General features: G+C 40.4%; 1 protein-coding gene across 3 annotated transcripts; it reads left to right on the forward strand.

Annotated features, from left to right (window-relative positions):
* The first annotated feature begins 1,587 nt into the window (after positions 1-1,587).
* On the forward strand, positions 1,588-18,280 carry LOC111226197 (kelch-like ECH-associated protein 1). Of its 3 annotated transcripts, none has more exons than XM_022751306.1 (12): positions 1,588-1,866; positions 7,777-8,663; positions 9,509-9,708; positions 9,925-10,081; positions 11,148-11,240; positions 11,647-11,793; positions 11,936-12,042; positions 12,970-13,099; positions 13,233-13,429; positions 15,294-15,499; positions 16,181-16,357; positions 17,411-18,280. In XM_022751306.1, exons 2-12 carry the CDS (start codon positions 8,451-8,453, stop codon positions 17,587-17,589), a joined length of 1,806 nt encoding a protein of 601 aa, XP_022607027.1. In that variant the 5' UTR covers positions 1,588-1,866; positions 7,777-8,450; the 3' UTR covers positions 17,590-18,280. The 3 variants fall into 3 exon arrangements, with proteins under 3 accessions (XP_022607027.1, XP_022607030.1, XP_022607028.1); XM_022751307.1 differs by lacking the exon at positions 1,588-1,866 and adding an exon at positions 6,871-6,903; XM_022751309.1 differs by lacking the exon at positions 11,647-11,793.
* Positions 18,281-24,667: the final 6,387 nt, after the last annotated feature.

The following is a 24,667-nucleotide window of genomic DNA, read 5'->3' on the forward strand; positions in this document are numbered from 1 at the left end:
GGATGTCAAGGTACATCTGAGGTCCGGCAGTGTTTGATGTGGTCAGGACGAGCACAAACAAGTCAAAGATCAGGGTCCTTACCTGGAAGAGGGTACCAGGTGAAGGCAAAAGACTGCAGTTACTCTGAGCAAAGGGGTTTAGGGACAAAAGGATCTTACAAAGGAGCACAAAAGAAATAAACCCTTAAGCTTTTTTTTTTCTTCTGAATAATCTTATTAAATCCCTTATTTAGCTTAAGGCCCATAAAGGAAGGCTTAATGGTTTTCATTCCACTGGCAATAGTGAATGTAAAAGTTTATGATCGTGGAAATAGTAATTCAATAAAATGATCTTACCGTAAGTTCCACTTATTAGCCCCTTTCTGGAGCTTTCAATTACATTTTATGATCTTCATCAGCTGATTAAGTTTGAATTTTATTGAATTTTAAGACGTTTTTAGATCACAAATGAGCTTTTTTACACTGATGTTTCAACACAAAAACTGCTCAGGTAAGTGTCCAACTGACCAAACTCTATCTGCAGATGAAGACCATGATAGTATAAGCCCTGGAAGTGGACCTTGAGTTTTTCAAACAATTCACCAGTCTTTTCTCCAAACCTCAACAATGGTCCCAAACTTTAGGTAGAGCATTGAAGAGGTGCCAGTGGAGGTGGTTTTTCCATCCAGTCTGCCCGTCTTGGCTGCCTCTCTCTGGGGGAGTTCTGGACCGGACTGGGCAGGGGGAGACCCTGGGGAGATGCTGGAAGGATTACATCTCCCAGCTGCTCTTGTCACACCTGGAGATCCCCCTTGAAAGAGGAACTGCACATAATTGTTGGAGGGAAGATTAAGTCTTATGTGACCAAGAGAAGTTGGTTAAAAACTAATGAATGAATTGGGATTGATCTGCTCCTCCATTTTTTTAAGTCCCGCAACCATGGTACAAGGTATGGGCATTATGTCATTGTGCAGGTGTCTGTGACTCTAGCTATACTCTGTGACTCTTAGTCAGTGAGCCAGTGCTTGGCCATTCTCACTTTGGATTAGATTTTTTTTTCTGTGTAGTATGTGGCTGTACAGAGGTTAGTTTGTGATGTTTATTTAAGGTCAGAAAGTGTCCAAAATAAGCCCCTAATAGTTTGTGGGTGTGCAGGCAATAAGAGAGATACATGCCATTTTATTTATTTTTCTATTATCATTATTATTATTATTATCATCACTTCTAATAACATTATAAGCAGCTTTTGTACCTTGTACGAGCTGCTCTTTAGAGTTTGGTTCCTGTTTGTTCTTACTTTTTAGCTAATAGGCTACATTTTAGCTTCACTGTTTACAGACCGTTAGGGCGGATCCAGAGCTTGTTTTACTTTTACCCATGAATCATCAATTAAGATGAGAGAGATAGATACATTTCCAGAGTGCTAAAGGGAGCTTTGCTGTTGTCTTGTTGTAGCATGTTCCAGCTTTGTAGAGTCTCTGACCCCGCGCGACGTTCAGTTTCAGTTTGAGGAATGCTGCTCCTGACTTGCTGCCATGCAGGTCTCTGAACATGCGTACTACCCACACGGTGTTTAGAGCGCACTCGAGAGTTGCAGAGTCATGTTGGTGCAGAAATTCTTCCCCCTCCACCCCCACCACCTCCATAGCCCTTGAACGTCTGCCAGTGGCGACGCAGAGCGGCAGCGACGTTCACAGCTCCGCACATTTCTCCTTTTAACGTGGAGGACGACGCGTCTGCTGGTTTCCTGACAGGACTCAGAGCCTCAGTCAGCGACCGGGGGAAGACCTCCGGTGGTCGGACAACTCTCGCTGTAAAACTCGCACAAGTGATTTCTGTGGTATAGTGATATGGAGTTTCCCAGCCGCCGTGGAGCTGTTGCTCTGGGTGAGTGCATTTGCAGCTGTTGAAATGTAAAAGAGTTTCACGCGCTGAACGGACGCGCCCTTTTGTAAAATCACTGTAACATTCAAAACGTTTCTGGTTCTCGTGTGAATGTGGTTTTACAGCGGCACTCGTGACACTACTTATTACAACACCGCTACACCAACAATGTCCGTGAACACTGGACGAGTTTATACTTCTACTGTCGACCAGTCTGTCAGTTTATGTCACTTTGTTTCCTCAGTAGTGCGCACACTCCCAAAAGGGAATTGAAACTTTTGCTGAGCAGCTGTGTTATTTTGGCACCTGGAGGCTGCCGTCGCTCATTTGTTATGATTTTTAACCATCGTCTTGGAAACAATTCTAATAATCGGTTAGTCAAATTACAATGATTAATAGTTAAAATGATCTTTTCAAGCAAAAATTCCAAACATTCTCTCCAATGTGAGCATTTTCTGTTCTTCCCTTCTAGGTATCACTGTACATTAAATATTGTGACTTTTGACCGTTGGTTGTCAACAAAACAAGCAATTTAAAGATGTCACTTCTGGGATCTTAACAGGTGTTTTTCACTTTTTTCACCATTTGATAGACTTAATTTTTAATGCAACTAATGATTAATTCATCATCGAACTGATTATTTTCTTAATTAATCATTTATGTTTGGTCTGTAAAATGCCATTAATCATTGACAACAATGACAGTTTCCCAAAGCCAAAGTGGCATCTTTAAATTTCTTATTTGTTTAATAGTCAAAAACCCAGAGATATTTAGAGATAGGCTGGAACCAAGGCTGTAAAAAAAAAACTATTATTTTCACTAATGATTAATCCTCAGATTATCTTGCTGAATGGTTGAATAATCGTTTTATCTGACCAACAGTCCAAAAGCCAAAGAGATTCAGTTTCCTATGATTTTATGACAAGCAAAAGCAGCAAATTCTCACATTTGAGAAGCTGGAACCATCAAATGTTTGATGGCTTTTTGCTTTAAAAATAACTTAAATGATGAATTGGTTATCAACAAAGCATCAAGTTTCTCTCAGTCAACTAATTGAATAATATTTAAAAAAAAAATTAAACTCTAGGTACAATGAAATCAGTGAATAACATCTTTCAGGAAGATGACTAAGTAGTTCTTAAAATAAGTCACTGGTTATAGTTTTTTCTATGATAGTACATGAAATATTACAAGGTTTGAGATGCTTGAAATAGTTTAATTGTGTCTGACCAGTGACACAATTAGTTGATTTATTGAAAAATTAAGGTGCAGATTAATCAATAATGAAAGTAAACATTAGTTGCAGACTTTTTTTTTCTTCTTTTTTTTTTTACCACAAATAAGGAAGTATTTCTTTATTTAGTGATAAATCAGCATACTGTATATTCAGTGCTTCTGATACAGTTAAGTGTGTGGTGAGGAGGCAGCATTGGGCAATTGTTATTTAACACTGTGTGATGTGCATCACTTGGCTTGAGTTTCTAAACATTAAATGTCTTGGGAGGAGGCTTTTTAAATTCTTTTAATTCCCCAGATTTGATGTTTCTAAAATAAGAGGATCCTCCAGTTTGAGGTTGAGTTGTGTGCTGTTGTGACTCTTAAACAATGCTCTGCCTCTGTGATGCTCTGTTCTTCACGTTTGTCATCAGCGACCTTTGACCCCCCTAGTCAGCTGTCAGTGCAGCTGAATGATGACATGGCAGAAGAACTTGAGTCACTGCTGTTAGAAAACTTTTCAAAAGACACGTGGTCATTACAGGTCAGTGGTCTGAGACAACATATTTTTAAAGGTCAAGCGAGGGTATTCTCACTCCTGTCAGAAGTCCTGTAACATGTTACAGTATATGTGCAGGTCAAAGCTGACTGCACAGGCCGGAGTCAGTAGACTGCCGTGCTGCTGTATCTACCATCTGGCAACAGAAATAGTCTGTAAATGGTTAACTCTCCCTCTCTCTGACTCTCCACGTTCTTTATAAATTCTGCACTCAGCTCGGCTGAACAGTGTCTTGATGGCAGAATCAGTGACTTATAATGATTCATTCTTCATGTTTAAAAGCACAAATGCCTTCTGATGAACACCATAGATCTCCTCTTTAATAATATTAAACAGATGAATCACAGACTGATTCATTTTGTTAATGAAGTTCCAGTAATCTGCTCGCTCCCTCTTCTCACTTGCAAACAGCCATTTGAGAAGCAAACACTACTACCACCTACAGTGTTACTGGTCAGGACCTTGGTCAAACAGGGATTATGAAACCTCACTGAAATCAATAAAACTAGTCAGAACTTGTGTCACAGTGTTCGCACAGGGTTCCTGCAGGCTTGAGCAATGCTTTATACAGTAGCCAAGCTCTGCACTCTGTGTTTACACAGTAATTCACTGTTAACCCCCTTAAAGCCTGATCAGGAGAGTAGGACAGGCTGATATATCCAAGCACAATGGCCCTTTATGGAAAACTGAGAATCTCACTGTATTAATGTCTTTCACTTCCCTTATTTTATTCACTCCTTGAACTGATTTCTAATATGTGTCATGGCTGCCATCTTTCTCCTCTCCCACTTTGTTATTCTGTCTCTTGCTCACTGGATGTTGTCCTCAAAATCTCTCTCTTTTTTTTCTCTCTGGATCACTTTCTTCCCTTTCCGTCTCACACTTTTGGTCATATGACCAGCAAACAGGCTGAACAGATTTGATTGTGCAACCATGCAAAGCTGCATTCTACCAGACCAACCCAGCAATAACCTTTTTATGTGGTTTGCTCAGTAAAGTAGAAAAGAAACAGTATCTGATCAATTCTGGTGAGACGGAAAAACAAATAACAGCAAACTGCAGGTGCTGTAAGTATCCATGTGATTCTCAGAGGGTCACTGTGGTTGTGACTCTCGCAGGATCAGTGTTTGTGTCTTTTCATGCTAAAAATTGATCTGCTGCTGTTGATTCTAAGGCTCTTTACACAGACAGATGCACTGTCGCTAACCGGCAGCATAGCAGACGTCTTTTCTTGCTCTCCAGCTAGAGAGCTGATTTGTTCTGCTTCAAGCTGTGGCAGCGAGTGACACTCTGCGGAATGCAGAGATTTCACGTCGCTCTGGGTTTCCTCTGTCATGTAAAGAGATGCTCTAAAAGCATTTCAACACTTTGTATTTGAGCATTTTCAAGATAATTCTCAAGTATTGCAAATGTAAGCCCATTAAAGAAATATGCCGGATCGGTATCCGTGCTGCTGCTGACTTTATTAAGTGGATAAGGTATTGGCCGCAACATGTCCAATCCACATTAAACACAGTTTCATGTGTGAATGTCATCATAAAAATCTGTTTTTCCACTAACTCTTAAATTCTGTCAATCACGGTGAGATGCCCGCTCAGTTTTTAGAACCACAGCTACCCCTGTTCACTTGTGACCTTACATGAAAATGACCCCACACAATGAGCTCCATGCAATGATGTTTACAGATTTTACATTTACATCTGATTGCTACTTTGTATCAGCAGGTACCCCAGGTTTAAGCATCAGAAATGTTGCAGGATCCCTATGTTGGACTGATGCTAGCATCTGCATGTTTTAACTATTATAGTGCATCTGTCTGACCTTTTTGGATGCCATCTGATAGTTTGAGGCACAATGCATAAATATATAGTCCTCATCAAAGTAACAGCTGGAAGCTAACAGCTGGTCTTTTCTCTCTTTAGTAGAGCCTGACTGACACATGGGCCAGGGACAATATTATTGATAAATAACAAGGAGTTATCCACAAAAGAGCAAGATTGGTGAGCTATAGGTTGATTTTCTTTTTTCTTTTTTTCATCGTTTATAGAAGTTTGTGTGGTCCCGTTTTGTACCAACTTGTAATACTTTGTTTGTTTTTTTTGTCTGTCCTGAAACCGCTTCCTGTCAGAAGTTGAATCAAGCAATGAACTGGTTTCATCTGGATGACTCATTGTTGTGATTTGGGAGATGTCTGTGTCAGTTACCTGGAACACCCTTATCTGCAGACCTTCACAGAGGCATTTATGCTTTATGCTTTCTGCTTCCTGTCTTCAGGCCAAGTCTAACTCGTATCAGTCTTCTAATTTGACTCTCGGCGATAAAGAAAAGAAGCATATTTCCCTAAATGTTGAACTGTTCCTTTAAATATTGATATCGTGTCTAGTGTTTGTTTTTTTTTGTTTTTTTATAACTCTCAAAGGTATCGGTACCGGCCTCAAAGATCCAGAAGCAGTCAGAGTTGTTAGCTGTCATTTGCCTCCATGCTAACTGCCTCAAGTTCTCCACTTTAAGTGAGGGGCTTATTAATTGGCAAGAATCTAATGAGACTCTTAATTAGCACTTCATTAGAGACAGGTGCACCACTTACACCCATGTAATTATGTTACACTGACATACAGTGCTTACATCATGTCTTCAGGTGCCTGAGTGCAATGATAAAGATATTTCAATGAAACTGTCAAAAACCTCATCTCGTTTCATTTCGCTTATATTTTTTAATTTTAGGATTATTGACAATGACAATACTTGAGATTTAATAAGACGTGGATGTTTGGAAACTTTTGACTGGTAGTGTCTTATTCTGTGCTCTCTTATGTAAGAGGCAGATATTTGTTACCTCCACCAAGTAGGTTATGTTTTCACTCGTCTCTCTCTGTTTGTTTGTTTGTTTGTTTGTTTGTCTGTTTGTTTGTTTTTTTTGGTTGGTTGCTTGTTTGTCAGCAGGATTACACAAAAAGTACTGAACTGATTTGCACCAAACTTGGTGGAGGGAAGGGGCACGGGCCGGGGAGGAAACCATTAAATTTTCCTGCAAATTCGGCTAAAAGGGGCGTGTCCAGGATGTGTGTCACTCTTATTATGAGAGTGACTTGGCATTTACTAAGTTAAGACTGATGGTCCAACAGGTTCTAGTCGGTACAGAGATTAGTCTGCTTTGACAGTTGGAGTGATTTTTATCACATATCCAGAGAGTAGGAACATAGAAGTGAATGTGATTTTTATGGGAAACAGTGGTGTGCTTGGTCAGCAACAACTTCTGAACTCTGGTAAGAATTCATTCATACCTTCTGTTCCTTTTTAAATAGAGTGGATGTGTGCTCTTTATGTTTGTCATCCGGCTGCTATCTGTTGAATCTCAGTCACTCCTCTGTGACTCACACGCCGAGTGTGACTATCAACAGTCACTTTACAGTCAGACTTTAAGTGAAGAGAAAAGTGGAAAAAAGAGCTTTAACAGTCCAAATGATCAAGCGTTTGCAAGGATGAACCAGCTGTTTGAGGTCCCTGTGATCTTGCAAAAGTATTCTGGTGACATCTGCAACAATCAGTCGATTAATAGATTACTTGATCAGACATTCTCTGGTTCCAGCTTCTCAAATGTGAGGATTTGTTGTTTTTCTTTTTCATATATGACACTAAACTGAATATCAGGTTTTCAACTATTAGTAAGTTTCTTGTATATAAAGAAAAAAATGCCATGAATGCACAGTATTTCTAATTGACACACATTTTGAGGTTTAAAAAATACATTAAGAGGTTATCATTTTTGCCAGAAGACTGCACACTAAAATAAATAAAGTGCATTTAGCAGCTCATTAGTAATGAAACAACATAGGAATGACAAAGCCCTCACTATAAATGATCCTTTTAGAGATTATGAGAATCTTTTACATAACCAAATTAAAAATACATTTACTATTTCCTTAGGTGAATGCTGTGGCATAAAGCAGTTAACCAGAGTATGTATTTGCTGTTTTAGCTGTAAGGAAGTGAAACTCTGAGTGTGTGACTTAAACTCCCACACATACAAGAAGGGAACACGTGAGATTTGGATTCCATTAGTTTCATTTCAAACCACTAAAATTCTCTCATCTTTCTTAGCTTACTCTGTTTTTGTTTGTTTTTCTTCTACTTTGCAGGATAAGCATCGCAGCAGACGGGATCCCTGCCAGGATACTTCTGATTGTGCAGCTACACACGTTTGCCAACCACTTCTCCTTCTCCTTGCAGAGGACTCCCTGAAAAGTCAGAATGGATTACTTTCACAACCCTGAAACCTGTAAGATCTGGACCAACAGCAATTTAATTATCATGGGTTGACTCATGCTTTGGGAGCTGTCTGATCCTGACACAAATGCTGTCAGTCATGTTGGAGCCAGGACCTGTGGATGAGGGAGTATTATGTGGTTCACCATCGGTCTGCAAGTTTGTTTACCCATCGTATGTGCGCAGAGAAACGTATGACCTCTACTTATTTTTATGCAGCAACTGGCTTTTCCTGTGGACTGCTTACTCTGCCTGCTGGCTGTTGCTGAGATCACCAATGGATAGCACCATCACTCGGTTCACAACCCTACTTCCTTTGGAAAAGTCTACTCTCTGAATAGATTTTTGTGTTTATATTTGCATAAAAATGGAGAAACTAAAGACATGTGCTCACTGGAGTCTTCACATCGATGAAATAAAGACCAAAAGAATTTCCTCTGTTGAAAGTCTAACCCCAGTGGGATAAGAACTCAAAACTTTAAACTGTAGAAGACTTTGAGACTGAAAAAATAATAACTCTGGACTACTCCCCTTCCTCTCTCCCATAATGCATTGCCCAATGAGGAAGAAACGTCCCACACGTAATTCTGATTTCTCAGCTATTGTGGTTCCCTCGATGCACGGGTCTGGGTACCTTGACTACACGGTCGAGACCCACGCTTCCAGATCCATGAAGGTCATGGACGAGTTCAGACGGCAGGAGATGCTGTGTGACCTGGTGCTGCATGTCACGTACAAGGAAAAAACTGTGGACTTCAAGGTGAGACATCCTCTAAATTAAATGATCAAAAAGCCATTTTGGACTTTGCTTCACAGTTTCAAAATATTAGCTCATTATGGAGGCCTGAAACTGACTACATGTAATGAAAGGTTCTTAAACAAGTCTAAAATACAACTAAATGCATCAATAAATATTTTGGTGCTATATTGCCCACTGATAATATGACAACTCACTGCATTATTGATTACCTGTGTGTTGCCTTCTCCCATGTACCCTGTTATTTTAGAATAGGTACCTGGTAGTTAAAAATTACCTACAGTATAAATTCTTAATAATTTCCCATGTTGTTACCTCTTTATTCCCTAACTTCACATCATGTTCCCTTGTACCCACATGTGAAATGTGCATTGGAGATGTCAGACAAAAGTTAAATCCAGTTACATTTTTAAGTTGTAATTCACCTTCCAGTCGAATTGAGATCTTGGTCAGGCATTGTCAAATGCATCCTGGGGAAAATAGAGAATAGGTATATGATTTCATTTGTACCAGAAAAGGAAAGAGTTAGAACTAGTAAAAGTAAAAAAAAAAAAAAAAAATTGAATTCACTTTGTCTGCTGAAAGGTTGTAAAGGAAAAACTGAAAAGATTTTAGTTTTTTTCACCAACCGATTATAATTTCAAGCTTCATGTATCTTTTTAATCTCAATTTGATAATTTCACTATCAGTATCATTCATGATATATTCAGTTATAGTTTTGACTTGTCTGATAACTGGTCACTTCGTTTTGTCAGTTCTGGGCCTCCATACGAGAGGGCAGTTAGTCATTCCCTCACTGATAAAAATAGAGTGAATGCAATGTTTCTTTATCACCATGTTACTTTCAGGTGCACAGGGTGGTACTGGCCTCCTGCAGCCCCTACTTCAGAGCCATGTTCACCAGCAGCTTTAAAGAGTGTTGTGCCTCGGAGATCACCTTGCGGGATGTTTGCCCCCAGGTGGTGGGAAGGCTCATTGACTTTGCCTACACCTCCCACATCACAGTGGGAGAGAAATGTGTGTTGCACGTTCTCTTGGCTGCTATGAGGTAAACATACATAAACAGTAGCACATGGTGTTGGAAAGCTAATCCTGAGTCATTGAAAACAGCTGAAACCTGAAAACAGACACAGATGTAGATTTCTGTATTCTGCCACACTCTATTAATCTTTCAGTATTTACCAGTTAAATACATTCTTCATTCAGGTGGAAAGAATGTAGACAGTAATAATTTTTCCCTCCCTTTTTTCTTATTTTCTACCAGGTATCAGATGGAGGATGTGGCCAAAGCATGCTATGATTTCCTTACTAAGCATCTGGAGCCAGCTAATGTCATCGGCATCGCCCGCTTTGCTGAGGAGATTGGCTGCACAGAGCTGCACCAAAGAAGCCGAGAGTACATCAACACACACTTCAATGAGGTGAGATGCAAATAGAAAGCACAAGTACACATGCAATTGTCAGATTGCTCTTGTACAATGCTGCACCCATGTGGTGGCTTTTCTGGTCATCCATTGCATTAAATGTGAACACTGTAAGCATTGCCAATGTTAGGGATGTTTTTTGGGTAGATCAGTGTTGTTTCAGCATTGAATGGCTCCACTGCTCCAGTCAAAGACACGGAGAAGGCCACTTTGGGTCCGTCTCTGAAAAAGCACATGTGCCAACTCAGCCTGCAAAAGTTCTGCTGCTCAAATTTCTTTGTTTGTCGTTCCTTCAGCTCAAATGGGGGGATAGCTGTGCCCTCATGCAACTTTTTGACCCCTTAAGAAAAAAAAAGTTTGTTTATTCAAGAGTAAAATTACCATAGGTCATTTGCTAGTGACCAGCCTTTTCCTCCACCAGATCATTAATATTTTTGTTAGTGTGTAATTCCGTATTATCCTCTGCCTTCTTTTTGAACTGAAGTAACCCAGTCTTGGTTATATCCAGCTCTGCTGTTAGTTCTCCTGAGCTTGCACTTTGCATTCGCCTGCTGCCAGTCTGCTCTCCATCGGCCTCAGCTCCTCCAGCGTGAAGCTCGGTGCTCTCAGCTCAGGGCTGAGGTCAGACTGCGAGGCAGCTTCTGCCTGAACCAAAGCCCCTGACAGGCACAGGGTCAGCAGCAAAGCTGTACTGCTTTGTTAGGATAACTGCAGAACAGTGCAGCTGCGGTGTTTAATGGTTACCTAAAATCAAAGACCACTCATCTGTGTCAAGGACACACTTGGCCACAGTACCTATAGTTTATATTTACGTTTTGCCAGTACAATTCACATGTTCACTTTTTTGAAGTGATGGATGCTACCTTTGTAAGTCTCTATATCTGTGTCTCATCTATAATTTATGACTACAACACCTGCCTGCCTTTACTCAAATTAATCACTGTATCATACTTTAACCTGAAAAGGAAATAAAATCTGATAAAAGGATTAAGATGTGTATTCAGTAGTCAGTACACCTTCATCTGATCAAGCTCTTGTATCCTGTTGTGTCCCTCTGTCCCAGGTGACTAAAGAAGACGAGTTCTTCAGCCTCTCTCACTGCCAACTGCTGGAGCTCATCAGTCAGGACAGCCTGAAGGTCCTCTGTGAGTCTGAGGTGGGTGGCATTAAAATAACTAATTAAAACCTGACTAACAGGCATGTAACCTATGTGTTTTTTAAATTATTCTTGTATTGGGTGATTGTATTAGTGAAATGCAAGCACGATATGGGGTAAACAGTACGAACAGGGCTGTGTATTATAAGATGTTTCAGTTGTGCATGTCGGTTAGTTTAACCAACAGCTGGAACAGTGATTGTGACCTACATGAAGCACCAGATGGACAATGTTTTACCACAATCACACAGACAAACACTGGAAGTCACAGAAATGTATACTTAAAGTAACTGACGTTCTAATCATGAATTCTAATAGCACAACTGATAGTCCAAGTTCTGACAAGAGTGTATCTAGATGTAAATAACAACCCACATGTTCATACGTCTGATTACATCCATGTCAGGTGTATAAGGCCTGTACCGACTGGGTCGGCTGGGACATGGAGGGTAGAGCCCAGTACCTACATGCCCTCCTGAATGCAGTTCATATCTACGCTCTGCCTCCGAAGTTCCTTAAGAACCAGCTCCTGTCCTGCCCCATCCTCAGTAAGGTAAACCAGAGTTAGAGTATGTTTTCTTCTAATCCAAATGCAAAGAAAGGTGAGATTTGTTAGGAAAAAAAAAAAAAGAAAACCCATCTCAGTCACAAAGCCTTTACAGGTTTTTATTTTCTGTTTTTTATTTTACCTCCAGGCCAATTCCTGTAAGGACTTCCTTTCTAAAATCTTCCAGGATATGACACTAAGGAAGCTGCCTCCTGCACCGAACCGAGGAACTCAACTCATCTATGTGGCTGGCGGGTAGTTAACTTTTATAGTCTCCTCATCAGCACTGCTTTGCTCTACAATGGACAACAGTTTAGAAACCTATTCTTAGACACACTGCAGGCTCTAATAAACACTTTTGCACCCATCTGTGATATTGATTATCAGAAACTGATTATGAGACGATGCGTTGATGTCCACTTACAATACGCAACTTGTGTGCACTTTATTTTCTGAAACATTAGATGCGAAACACCCTCATGGATCCAGTAGGTGTCATAGTCTGCCACCCAGTGGCTGTTAGTATGTCATCCACTCTGTCATCTTTACAGGGGTGCTTTACCCTCTGGGTTCATGTATAAATCCTTCTTGTTTTTTTGTCCACCTATGCTTATAGTGGTATTCTGCATGTTGACCTATTTTTGTCTAACAAAATGAAAAAAGTGCCCCCACACTCCTGTCTTGTTCCCAGTTCTTCTTTAGTTCTACATGGACATGGCAACATTGCAACCACAAATGGTCTTCCTCAGACTTGTATTTGTCTGGCATAAATCACACCTGGTTTTTAAAGTGTAGGAACACTTGGACTGTGTCACTTGAGCTGATTTGAGCACTTTAACAGTCATGCTTGTTTTTTTTGTTTTTTTTGGATCTATTTTAAAAAAAAAAAGCACAATTAACTTCAACAGTTGGTCAGTAGTTAATAATTCTGTTGCAGGAGCACACATAAAGCAGAATGTGAAGTAAGTGACATCATGGAGATTCGATAATGGCTGATGTGTCCATATTTAGTCATTGGCCTTTTCTCCCTAACTCTGACTTTTTACAGAATGCATAACAAAGTAAGATATTATCTTATTTAAGTTGGACATTATATGTTATATACCCAGTAAAAACTGTTATATATACACTGACCATTCGTCTGATTAACTACTCTCTCTTTATTTCCCTTCCTCTGCTCAGATACCGGCAGCATTCACTAGCCTCCATGGAGGCTTATGATCCCAGGAGGAATGCCTGGCTAAAACTGGCTGACATGGGCTCTCCATGCAGCGGCCTGGGAGCCTGCGCCCTCTTTGGACTGCTCTACACTGTAGGTTGCACCAGTTATTTCATACCACCAATAGATGGGATACAATGCGATACACTACGCCACAATTATATATGATATGAGTGGGAAACACTGTACTGTCTCAGTTTTCTAATCCGTCTTTTCATGAATCCAGGTCGGGGGCAGGAACTTGTCGCTTCAAAACAACACGGAGTCCAGCGCCCTGTGCTGCTATAACCCAATGACCAACCAGTGGAGCCAGCGAGCCTCCCTCAACATCCCCAGGAACAGGGTCGGTGTGGGCGTGGTGGACGGCTGCATCTACGCCGTGGGAGGTTCTCAGGGCTCGACGCATCACAACACGGTGGAGAGGTTAGACGTCTCTGATGTGTTCACCGTGTGTGTGTGTGTTTGTTTGAGAGGATTTATTTGTTTAACAAGGCACTCGAGAAGTAATTTGATTTTAATGACATCTTATTTACTAGAAATGAATGTAATGAGCACGGATTTCCTTCCTCATACGCACGCATTCTGGGATTAAGTGCAGTTACCTCAGTGTAAATATGGATAATGGCATGAGGGAGATCAAATGAATAGCTGCCATTCAATCTGAAGAGCAGCAGAGAAGTTCTCAGGTATCCCTCTTAGCCTAATTAGACGACAACATGGGCTGTTTCAAAACATGTCGAGACACACTTCCCAGGAATGCCGATCGGGTCGGGAATGCTTTACAGCAGGGAGGAGTTCTAATGATGTTATGAATCAGTTTCAATCAATTACTAAAAACAAAACAAAACTTTAAAGTCTGAGAATTACTGTATCTTTTGATACTATTAGCTTTCTTTTCTGTATCTAAAGAACCATACTTCAAATGGAACCATAATACCTTTTTATATTGAAGGGTATAGATTTCTAAAAGATGCTAGTCACAAGAGAATTATTAAAACTCATCACACGCCACTTGGAAGGCTTCTCATGTGAAGCTGCAAAATATAATGAAAGCTGATAAAACTATTGAAATGAAAATTCAATGCGAAACACATCAAAGCAGATTAGAGTGTTCATGGTAACAGTAGTTGGCAGGAAAAGGCTCTGCTCTTGAGGACGCTTCCCAAATGGATCCAAGCAACAGGCAGAAGATTCAACAGGGAGTGATGCCTCCCCGCTAAAGCAAGTAAAGGGCCCTGTTGCAGATGCGTTATGCAATAACATCAGGGATCAGAGCACAGGGTTATTGCCAGCACAGTGACCCAAGAAATGACCTGCGTTTAGTGACTTTCTCAAGGGCACTTATCCAGTGTTTGAGGGCAGGTGATAAACACCGTCCTATCTGCAGTTTACAGCTGGAGTATACCCAGTGCCAACAGCTGAGCCAATAACCTTTTTAATCATTAACCAGCCAAGGAGCGTGCAGTCTGACCTGCCTCATCATGATCGATTTCGTTGTTGCTGTTGTTATACTTTGTGTTATTTGCCTCTACAGAGATTCGATTGTTAGAGGAAATGCCTCAAACTTCTTTTGTGATTTTGTGATGATTTAAGATAAAATGGATGTGACTCGACTTGACTTGAAAGGAATAGTCGGACATTTTGGGAAATATGCTTATATGCTTTCATGCTTGGGGTTAGAGGAGATGATCCATTCAACTCTCATATCTGTAAATTAAATATGACGCTAGAGCCATGCGGTGGCTAACTTAGCTTAGTAAAAACACTGGAAGGCAAAACAGTTAGCCTAGCTCTGTCCAAAAACCCCCATGAATTAATGCATTATATTTTGTTTGTTTAATCCATATGACAAAAGAAACCTCAGCAAGAGAGTGAATATACTTATTTGGAAAAAATTACCAGCTGTACCTTTTAAAAAGATATGCTAAACAAGACATTTATGTTATAATATGATGAGATTTTTCTCAAAAACACCATGGCCACAGATTGGAAACTTGATGTGTGTTGGACTACAGAGTCCTGTAGACTCTCATGCTCATGGTGGTGTTACAGCCTCTTTGGCTTCAGATGAAGCTCGTCAATAGTTGCCAAACACGGTTGCCAGCTTAACCTAATCCACTTAAAATTGACTGGCTCGTGTAGATTGAGAAGGTTGCTGCTCAAAGCTGCTCCCCTCTGAAACATCAAAAGTTTTGCAGCGCTGACACTTGTTTTAATTCATTGTTTTAATTGACTAATATGTAATGTCATCACTACAAACTCTGTACAACCACTGTTTGATTTGCAGGTGGGACCCAGAGTCGAATCGCTGGTCGTTTGTTTGCCCGATGTCGGTGGCTCGTCTAGGGGCCGGTGTGGCGGCGTGTGGGGGGGCTCTGTACGTGGTGGGGGGATATGATGGACAGAACCGATGGAACACTGCTGAGAAATACCAGCCTGACACTAACACCTGGCACCAGCTGGCTCCCATGAGCACTATACGCAGCGGACTGGGTGAGTGTGTGTGTGTGTGTGTGTGTGTGTGTGTGTGTGTGTGTGTGTGTGTGTGTGTGTGTGTGTGTGTGTGTGTGTGTGTTTTAGTAGTGTCACTTAATATATTGGTGTGTATTTGTGTTTGTTCTGGCCTTTAAAGGAGTTGTTTGACATCTTGGAAAATACTTATTCACTTTCTTGCTCAATGAGAAGATTGATACCACTTTACATTCAAATGTAGGCCATTGCCAGCTACTAATTAGCTTAGCTTAGCATAAATACTGGAAATGGGGGAGACGGGTAGTCTTTCACTGTCCAAAGATAAAAAATCAGCACCTCTAAAGTTCACAAATTACTTCTTCACTGAGCCCGGACAAGAAAATAGTCCCCCTGCAAAACCACAACTTGTTGTTTTAACTCGTCTGATTTTGTATAGATTCAACCAATGAGATCTGTTAACTGATGAGCTTTGAGGTGCTGGTAGGCAGATCATGTTACCTTTGGTCAGAGCCAAGCTAGCTGTCTCCCCATTTTCAGTTTTATGCTAAGCTATGCTACCCGGCACCTGGTTCCAGCTACATAATTACTGTACAGACATACAAGTGTGATCTTTTCATCTAGCCCTCAGCATGAAAGAAAATGAGCCTATTTCTCAAAATGCCAAACTGTTCATTTGTGTTCTCTCTCTGTCTGCTTTTGCAGGGTTGGTGTGTGTGAACTCGTACCTGTACGCTGTAGGAGGGTATGATGGGAGGAGCCAGCTGTCGTCTGTGGAGCGTTACAACATAGCCAGGAATGTTTGGGAGCCCAGGGCCTCCATGCAATTCTGTCGCAGTGCACACGGAGTGACGGTCCACCAGAGACGCATCTTTGTCCTCGGTCAGTTACTAAAGACTGAATGTTCAAAGTAATTAAATGAAAGAAAGATATGGTCACGGATCTTTTCTTAACATTAATAAGAGCATATCCTGCTATTTTGAATATTTTTCTTCTCATTAGATTTTACTTTATTAATTTTTATTTTTTCACTTTTATGTAATTTTATCTTTTTTCCCTAATTGTGTCTTGGATGATGCTTGTATTGACCCTTGTATTGATTCCTATTGCTCGTCCAAAGTCAAGCCTGTGATATGTGCCACCACTAATTAGTACCTGAATAGTTTCATGTAATTAGGCCCATTGTAGCTTATCATGAGCCTGATGAAGCGCTGAGTGAAACATGTTGCTGTTGTCAGTGTTAATAAAAATGTCTGTGATAATTTATTTTATCTGCACACTCAGCCCAATATATATATTATATATATATATATATATTATATATTATTATCACAGACATTATATTATATACATATATATATACTGTATATATATATTATATATATTATTATCACAGACATTATATTATATATATATATACACACACAGACATTTTTATGAGTTTTATTTTGTATCAGCTGTTAATATCAAGTGACTTGCAGTTCTATTGCAAGTGACCCAGAGAAAAAAGAAATACTTGAAAGACTTGAATAATTCTGATTCATTAGTAGACAGTCAGGTCAGGAGGCGACCAGTGAGATCCTCTGTTAATACAGTGTGGGCTGCTCTGTTTTATTTCTAATGTGGCTCAGTGACTCAGTGTTGTTGTTAATTAAATAGGGGAAAGTGTGGTTCAACTGTTAAGAGTAAACAGACATGCAGCAGGCAAATGAAATGTCAGATCAGGAAGTAATAACAAACCATATCACTAAATTAAATTAATGGAAAATCAAAAAGTAAAAATTGCCTTTTTAAAAGATCATTTGATGAATCCATCTATGAGCTGAAAAATAAATAGCAAAATAATTGAATTTAATTATTCATTGACACAACTGTTGAACAGTCCCTAATTGCTTCATCAACAGCTTCATTAAACACGTGTGTGTTTCCATTCAGGGGGTTTTAACCAGCACGGCTTCCTGTCCAGCGTCGAGTGTTACTGTCCAGAAAGAAATGAATGGACGTGTGTGACCGAGATGCCCGTTGGACGCAGCGGCATGGGCGTCGCTGTTACCATGGAGCCCTGTCCTGGCAGCCTGCCAGAACCAGAGGAGGACGAGGATGGAGCCACATAGGATGAGGATGAAATCTGCTGAAAGTGTCAAGTGTTGAATACGGTGGTGTCGAAGTGGTGCTGCTTTTCAAGAGAGGGTTAAGTGCATTAATTAAAAAAACATTCCAATATGAAAACTCCTCATATAGCCCCGCCCTCATGGGTCCTACTTGTATTGCACCGTGGGGTACTGCTGGTAGGATTTGAATGGAGGAGGAGGAACTATATCTCTACATCTGCTGGGGAACAAGTGAAACAGAGAAACTGGTAGCATGACAGTGACCCCGCAATAATAAGGTGCTACGGATGTAATCTCAAATAATAGTTCTATTTAATTGAATATTGTTATTCATTCACTGTTTTTAATCTCTTTAGTGTTCAAATTTATAAATTGGCCTTCAGTGTCTAATTTCTAATTCCTCGCTTTGTTTTATTTACATCTCTACCTCCGTCTGTGTCTCTGTCTGAATGAGCACTTTTCTTATTTTTCTTCATTTTTGTGCCAATGAGGTTTCACCCAAAACTGCCATTTTAAAACTTTTTATTGATTTTTTTTTTTTTTTCATTCACTTTATTTTATTTTTTGTTTCTGAAAATGAAGTTAATCAAATGTGTGAATGATGAATATCTCACGTCTGCAACATTTGTTCAGAAATGTAATTCACATTCTCTCATATGCACTGATGTTAGTAAAGACAAATGTGTTTTACTGACCTCTTGTGATCTCAGTTATTAGGATGCATCCACACAGTGTGCAGCTGTAGTGTTGTGACAGCACGTGCACTACCACTAGATGGTGGAATAAGTCCAAAAACAGCTGCACATGGCAACAAGATAGGTTTTGCCTGTTTTTTTTTTTTTGTTTTTTTTTTTGGGGGGGGGGGGGTTATTTTTTGCTTTGCCATGTCAAAGAACTCCCATGTCAGTGACATCTTAAAAATAACAAAGCAGAAGAGTAAGGGCTCTACATCTGTTTACATCTTGACAAACCATGACACGTTCCCAAATGAATCTAAATCTGGATTGTGCACACTAGGCGCAGTGATATCCTGTTTGGATAAAGAATATTTGTCCATGTTTTATGGCTCAGTGAGAATGATTAGAGCTCACCAGCAGAGCTCTCACAGCAACCTTTATTTCAGCGGTTCTGAAGACAGACAGAGGGTACTGGAGTCACTACAGCGTTAGTCATCAACCGCAGACGTCACTTGTGTGTTTACTTATCTCTCTCTGCACTGCTGTTCTCTATCTCCTCCAAGGCTCACCTGCAATTATCCCAGCAGGCCTCCAAAGAAGACAGTTCTGGACGGAGCTATTATTCAAATACAGCCTCGGTCGTCTCATCATGTCGAGATTTCTGACAGAGAAGAGACACCAACAAAGGAAAAGGAAAAAAAATGCTTGTGTTTGTTTTATCGTTCTTCTGGAATAATAGGGAAAGCAGGTGATTGTGGCCACATGTTTGTCTCCCTTTTGAGTCTATCTCCGATTTCAAACTCATGGACATGCAGCGCATTGTGAGCATTCATTATTGACAAAGCAACCTGTTGGATGGAGCAAAAGGCAGAGGAGGAAGCTCTAGTTGTGTGTTTGGGGCCCCAGAGAGTGAGAGCGGAGACGGGCGAGGGAGTAGAGGGCTCTTACTCACTACTTAAAGCGCTACACAAGAGCAAGTGACTCACATGGCGGACGCATGACGCAGGCATCTCGCTCACATTTGCACATGGATACACAAATACGTGTGTGCCCGTACACACAAACACATTTGTTCACACACATACACACACACACGCATATGTGTGTGTATGCACACTCGTGCAAAACAAAGCTGGCTGTCTCTTATTCACAGGCTGTGGAAACAGATTTGTCTCAATGTGTTCATTGTCTCATGAGGGGAGAGGAATACAGAAAGAGATGTAGCACTGTACGACAGGGAGATCTGCCTTCCGTGGAGATTCAGAGGAGGAAAATTAGTACACATACAGACGTAGCTATTGTACATCTTTTGCACACTTGCTGCACTAATGCGTAACTGTTGCACAACCTCGAGAGGAACTGTTGGAGGAGATCTTCTTCCTCTGATAGAGCAGAGAAGATGCCTGGTTTGAAAGCAGCTGCTGCCATCTATAAAAGCTGTAATGACAATTTCTTCTTCATTCTTGGTTGGTCCGCAAACTAAAAATAATAGCTGGTAAAAAGTGACTTTGGTGCATAGTGCTGTACAGTTACACAAACAGATGGGCGAGGACAAAAACTGGGCCTGGGACCTGAGAGTGCAGTGAAAGCTCAGCATGTGTTGTTCTTGCATACTTTATGTCTTGAAGTTTTGATCACAGTTTATGTCCAGCTGGTCATATGCAAATGTATGTACATGGAAAAGTGTTGATCTAATCATCAGTCATTGCTTAACGTTGCTCGCAACTATGCAGCATGTTGAAATGTGTGTGTAGGTATACAAAGTCTTGGAAATACTGGAAGTAATGTACAGTATGTTGTAACAGGGAGCTATTCGGTCTTTTTCAAGTCTGTTCACAGGTTGAAGGGAGCCTGAAGGGGCCCAAGCAGCCTGTACAGTCACTGCGTATTACAATAAGGCTTATCCTGTTGGATATGGCTTATTCGGCCTTATTTAGATCTGCACGCAGGCGGGAGGTAGAACTGAGCCTCTATAGCATCTGAAGAGGTGGGGGGCTTTAATGCGAGTGGGCCTACAGCTAGATGTGTGTAGGTGTGACCTTGGGAAGTGATGACCTCATCAACATCCCTGCCTGCAAAGCTAATCTGTTACATTCTGAAGGATGCTCCTACGATGGAGCCACCCATGAAGGTGACATTGGTGAGTGGGCTGGTGGCGTGGAAACACACCCCTCAGCGAGGCACGCGCAAACCCATTCAAATGAGGATTACATGCACGCAGATGCATGTGGGTACTGTACACGCATGCAAATACTGTGGCCACATAAGTCATTTGACATAGACACAAAGATGCATTGCACTGTCATGATGAAACCACTGTGGCCCAGATGCCTGCAGCAGGTGTTGCAGTATGACGGCTGTTGAAAGGTCAGACTGTGTTCTCTAATCTGACCCCAAATATTGCAGATTTTCTGCTCTGTGGCCAACACACAACTCAGCCCACTTTTTTTTTACCTTTATTTTTCCAGGAAATGTTGGATTAAACAACATTGTAATTCATATACAATAGTTTTACTCATATCCGGGAAATACCGTGCTGCAGTACTTTGGTTGAAAGGACCTTGGTTGAAGCAGTTGTGACTTAAACACCTTACCCAAGAGTTTTTTCAACCTCAGAGCTACTGATACCAACATGAGTGAGAGCATCAGCCAATAGCTGCTGTTGTGCCTGTTTGTGCCTATCCTGGCCCTCCTCTCCATCAACAGATGCCCTTGAGCAAGGCATGTCTAGCTAATGCAGTGGAACTGCTCAGTGAAGAGCAACAGAAGACAGACTGGTGAAGCTGTTATAAATGCTTTTGAGCAAAATGAGTGGGATATATATGAGCATATGAGCCTATGTATTGCTGCTGAGTTTTGTAAGCAGTTTTTAAAAGACTGGCATTGGCTGAGTTTCTTCCTCTAAATCTCTCACACCATTGATCCATAAATTTAGTTCTGTTTTGTTACGCATGTTTATATAATGATTTAAAATGTAATATATGTATCCTTAAAATATGAGACCTTTCTGGCCCTGGCTGAAGCAAATCCATGCACGCAGGCATGCACGCGCGCGCATACATGCGCGCGGAACTACTGTAGCTCACTGATCCTGAGCATCATATTAAGACTCGCTTCACCCGATTAAGTGACGTGCATTCAAAACATCTGCAAGAGGCAAAATAGTATAGGGAATCCACCAGTAACACCTCATGAAAACTGAAATTATTCAAAGCCGATATATATACAGTATATACCATGCAGAATTTCACATTAGGGAATGTTTGTTGACAGAACACACGCATTAACTGATTTTAAAATTTGATTTTAACAGGATTATTCTTCCTTAAGGGGTTTACATTGTGTATGTGGCACTCTAGAATGAGTTCATACAGTGACCTTATAGTTTTAAAGATGATCTAGTATCCATATGAAATTCCTGTAGCATTCCCACAGTGACATATAGTTTTTCTGAGATCTTTGCATAGTATTTAGTAGCGTATTATTGTAATTATATGTTGAGAGGCTGCTGTTGTTTTTCGTTAGTGATGGGAGCCTGCCTGTTGTGAGCATGTAGTGCGGCCGACTGGTCTGTGTGTTCACTTCAACTGTGTTTCTCTCAGACTCGGAGGAAAGCATGAGTGGACGGTTTCAAGCTCCCCTCTCGCTGAATTGATTCTACTATGGGTCCTCTAGAAACACGGCTCTGAAACACAGGGGAGATTCACTTTAAACTATTCCTTATTTATACCTTTTTCGAACCTCTTAACGAGTCACATTTTACGAATTCAAGTTTACAATGTTCTGACGTGATATGTGATACCACTAAAATGAACACACTTGCTAGTGACACCTGCTTTCCTGTAAATGCACGTTTCCAGCTCCCCCCTGTACCCAAAGATAGTATATTCCACAATTTATTCCAGGGAAAGACTGACAGTTTTTTGGGTCATGAAGCAGCTGTTCAAGTCAGTGGTTCACCCTCCCTCCGCAAGAATAAGGAATTAGTACATTTCAAATTAGATAACGACAAATGTTGGTGCAAGAAGAGAAAAAGTATGACAATGTGTCCGCCGCACAAAATAAACCATTTAAACATGAGCAAAAATATTTTTTTATTCCTTAACAAAAACATTTTTTAATCACAGCTGATTTTCAACACATTAATATGAACAATGTTTGTGTGTTGTTTATATTTTGCAGTTGTATTAGTGCAGCAGAGTGAATAAGTGGAGCAAATTCCTTTTCAAATTCTTGTGATATTAAAGGTTGAGAACTTAGATGTCTCACACAAAGACACATGCGCACGCACACGCATGCACACACACTCACACACACACACACACACACACACACACACACACACACACACATACTGTAACAGACCTAGAGCAGAAAGTGGAGTTGAACAATGGTGGAATGACTGTTGACCCCTCTTCAATAAATCCAGTCAACGTTAGGTTGTGCCTTGGCAATCCATCAGCCTTCTATAGAGGTTTAAATTAGAGTTTTCATTCTGGCCCTGGTATAGAGTGGACCAATCGGACTTGGCTTCTCAACATAGTTATTATAATTTTCATGATCAATACATCTCACACCGCCAGAATGCCTTTTAAACTTGTGCATACTATATTGTGTGGAATGCATGAATCCATTTGTGCATTCATCTTAATATTGTATGTGTGAAAAAAACACTGCGTGTTTATGATGAGTGACTGAATTTGTGCGTGTGTGTGTGTGTGTCTGTGTGTGACTGCGTGCACATGCAACATGGGTCAAGCCCCTTGGAAACAGCAGCAGAGGTCCTCTGCTTTTAAGTGGATTAAAACTCCAGCACAATCCCCAGGGCCAGCAGGCATTGGACAGACTGGGTGTAGTTTAGATGAGGACTTAAGACTGATTATCTCTCATGCTGCCTTTGTTTTTGCTGCTACTGTTGCGTATATATGAGTAATACTGTACTGTATATGGAAATGGAAATATATCGGCTGTACATATTAGTAGTGAGGCAGGTATTAGCTATTCAGACTTCAAATCGGTGTGGTTGTAGTTTTTTCCATCTGTGTTGAATCTTCTGCTGAGTATCAGCCCAGCTCCACTTTGAACATCAGCTGTTACCAACTTTGCCGTGCTGCTGCAGTGGAAAGATTCCTCAGCTCTGAATGTATACCTGCAGAGTGTTTATGTTTAGTCTGCCGTCATGCAGCCTGTCTTATCTACGCTATAATATGTGAGCTCCTGTTATGGTTTCCCCAGGACGCAGTGTGACACTCCCATACTTCTTGCAATGTGTCAGCACCAATTAACCAGGTCAATATTTCTGTGCTCCAGTTGTTTGCAACTCTGATTCTGATCCTTTCTAGTTCAAATTCTGATGTCTCACACTGCAAAATCTTCTGGTATCAAACTGTGACCTTCATGTCTTGTATAAATTACATGTTTTACTAATGATTTTAGTGATTATAAGGCAAAAGATGTGTTCACAGAGTTCATATTTGAATATTTGAAATAAAAAGAACCCTGATTTATTTTTATTTAGAGGTTTAAGTGTCACTTTTTAATATGATAATCATGAGATGTATTTTCTTTCATGTTTGTGTTAAGCAATATATTGTTGTAAATTCAGTGGTTGTTTTCCTTTTTATGACCCCACATGATCTTCATAACCTCTATAATCTTCTTAGGATTTATGAGGCTTGGAACCAATGAAACAAATTAAATGATCCAGCTTTTTTTTTTTTTCACTTCCACACATGTCAGGACAGAGGAATAGCTATTGTTTTATTAAGTGAGCATCACTGGGCTTTCAAAATTAATGACAATAACAACATATAAATGAAGTTACATACTCCATCGTCGTGATGCTTTGGGTGTGGATCTGGCTTCTGAAATCAAATTATCTGCTCTGTCTCTGTGTCCCTCCCTCCCCGTTACTGTCCTCTGTATACAACCCAATGATGCAGAGATGCTTTAAAATGAATGTTTAAGGAAGTAATGACAGTCAAACAGCCGTGCTCCCAGCCAACAAGATAACAATGTCTTTGGCATACAGTGAGCGATATGCTCTACTTGCCTGAGAAGACTGTATACTTTGTTTAACTGCTGAATTTGTTTTAGACACTGATACATTAATTTGTATTTGTATGTTTCTTTGTAGCCTAAACAAGCCTAAATCTGCACCCTATACCATTCTCCATAGTGAATTCATTTAAGTGTAACATGTAGGATGAGGTTTCAGCCCTGTAGGTTTAACAGTATGTTCTAATTGGCTTAAAATGTTGTTGTGCATATTACAACATAACACACATTAAATATTGGCAGCTCAAAACCAGCATGGTTATGTATGTCTTTGATTTAAGCCTGTACTTACATATCCAGCTAATGTTCTCGTAAATTGGTTGGGTTATATCTTTGCTTATCATTGT

The sequence above is a fragment of the Seriola dumerili genome, unplaced genomic scaffold (genome assembly GCF_002260705.1).
Source record: "Seriola dumerili isolate Sdu_G_001 unplaced genomic scaffold, Sdu_1.0 BDQW01000149.1, whole genome shotgun sequence".
In the NCBI taxonomy this organism is placed as follows: Eukaryota; Metazoa; Chordata; class Actinopteri; order Carangiformes; family Carangidae; genus Seriola; species Seriola dumerili.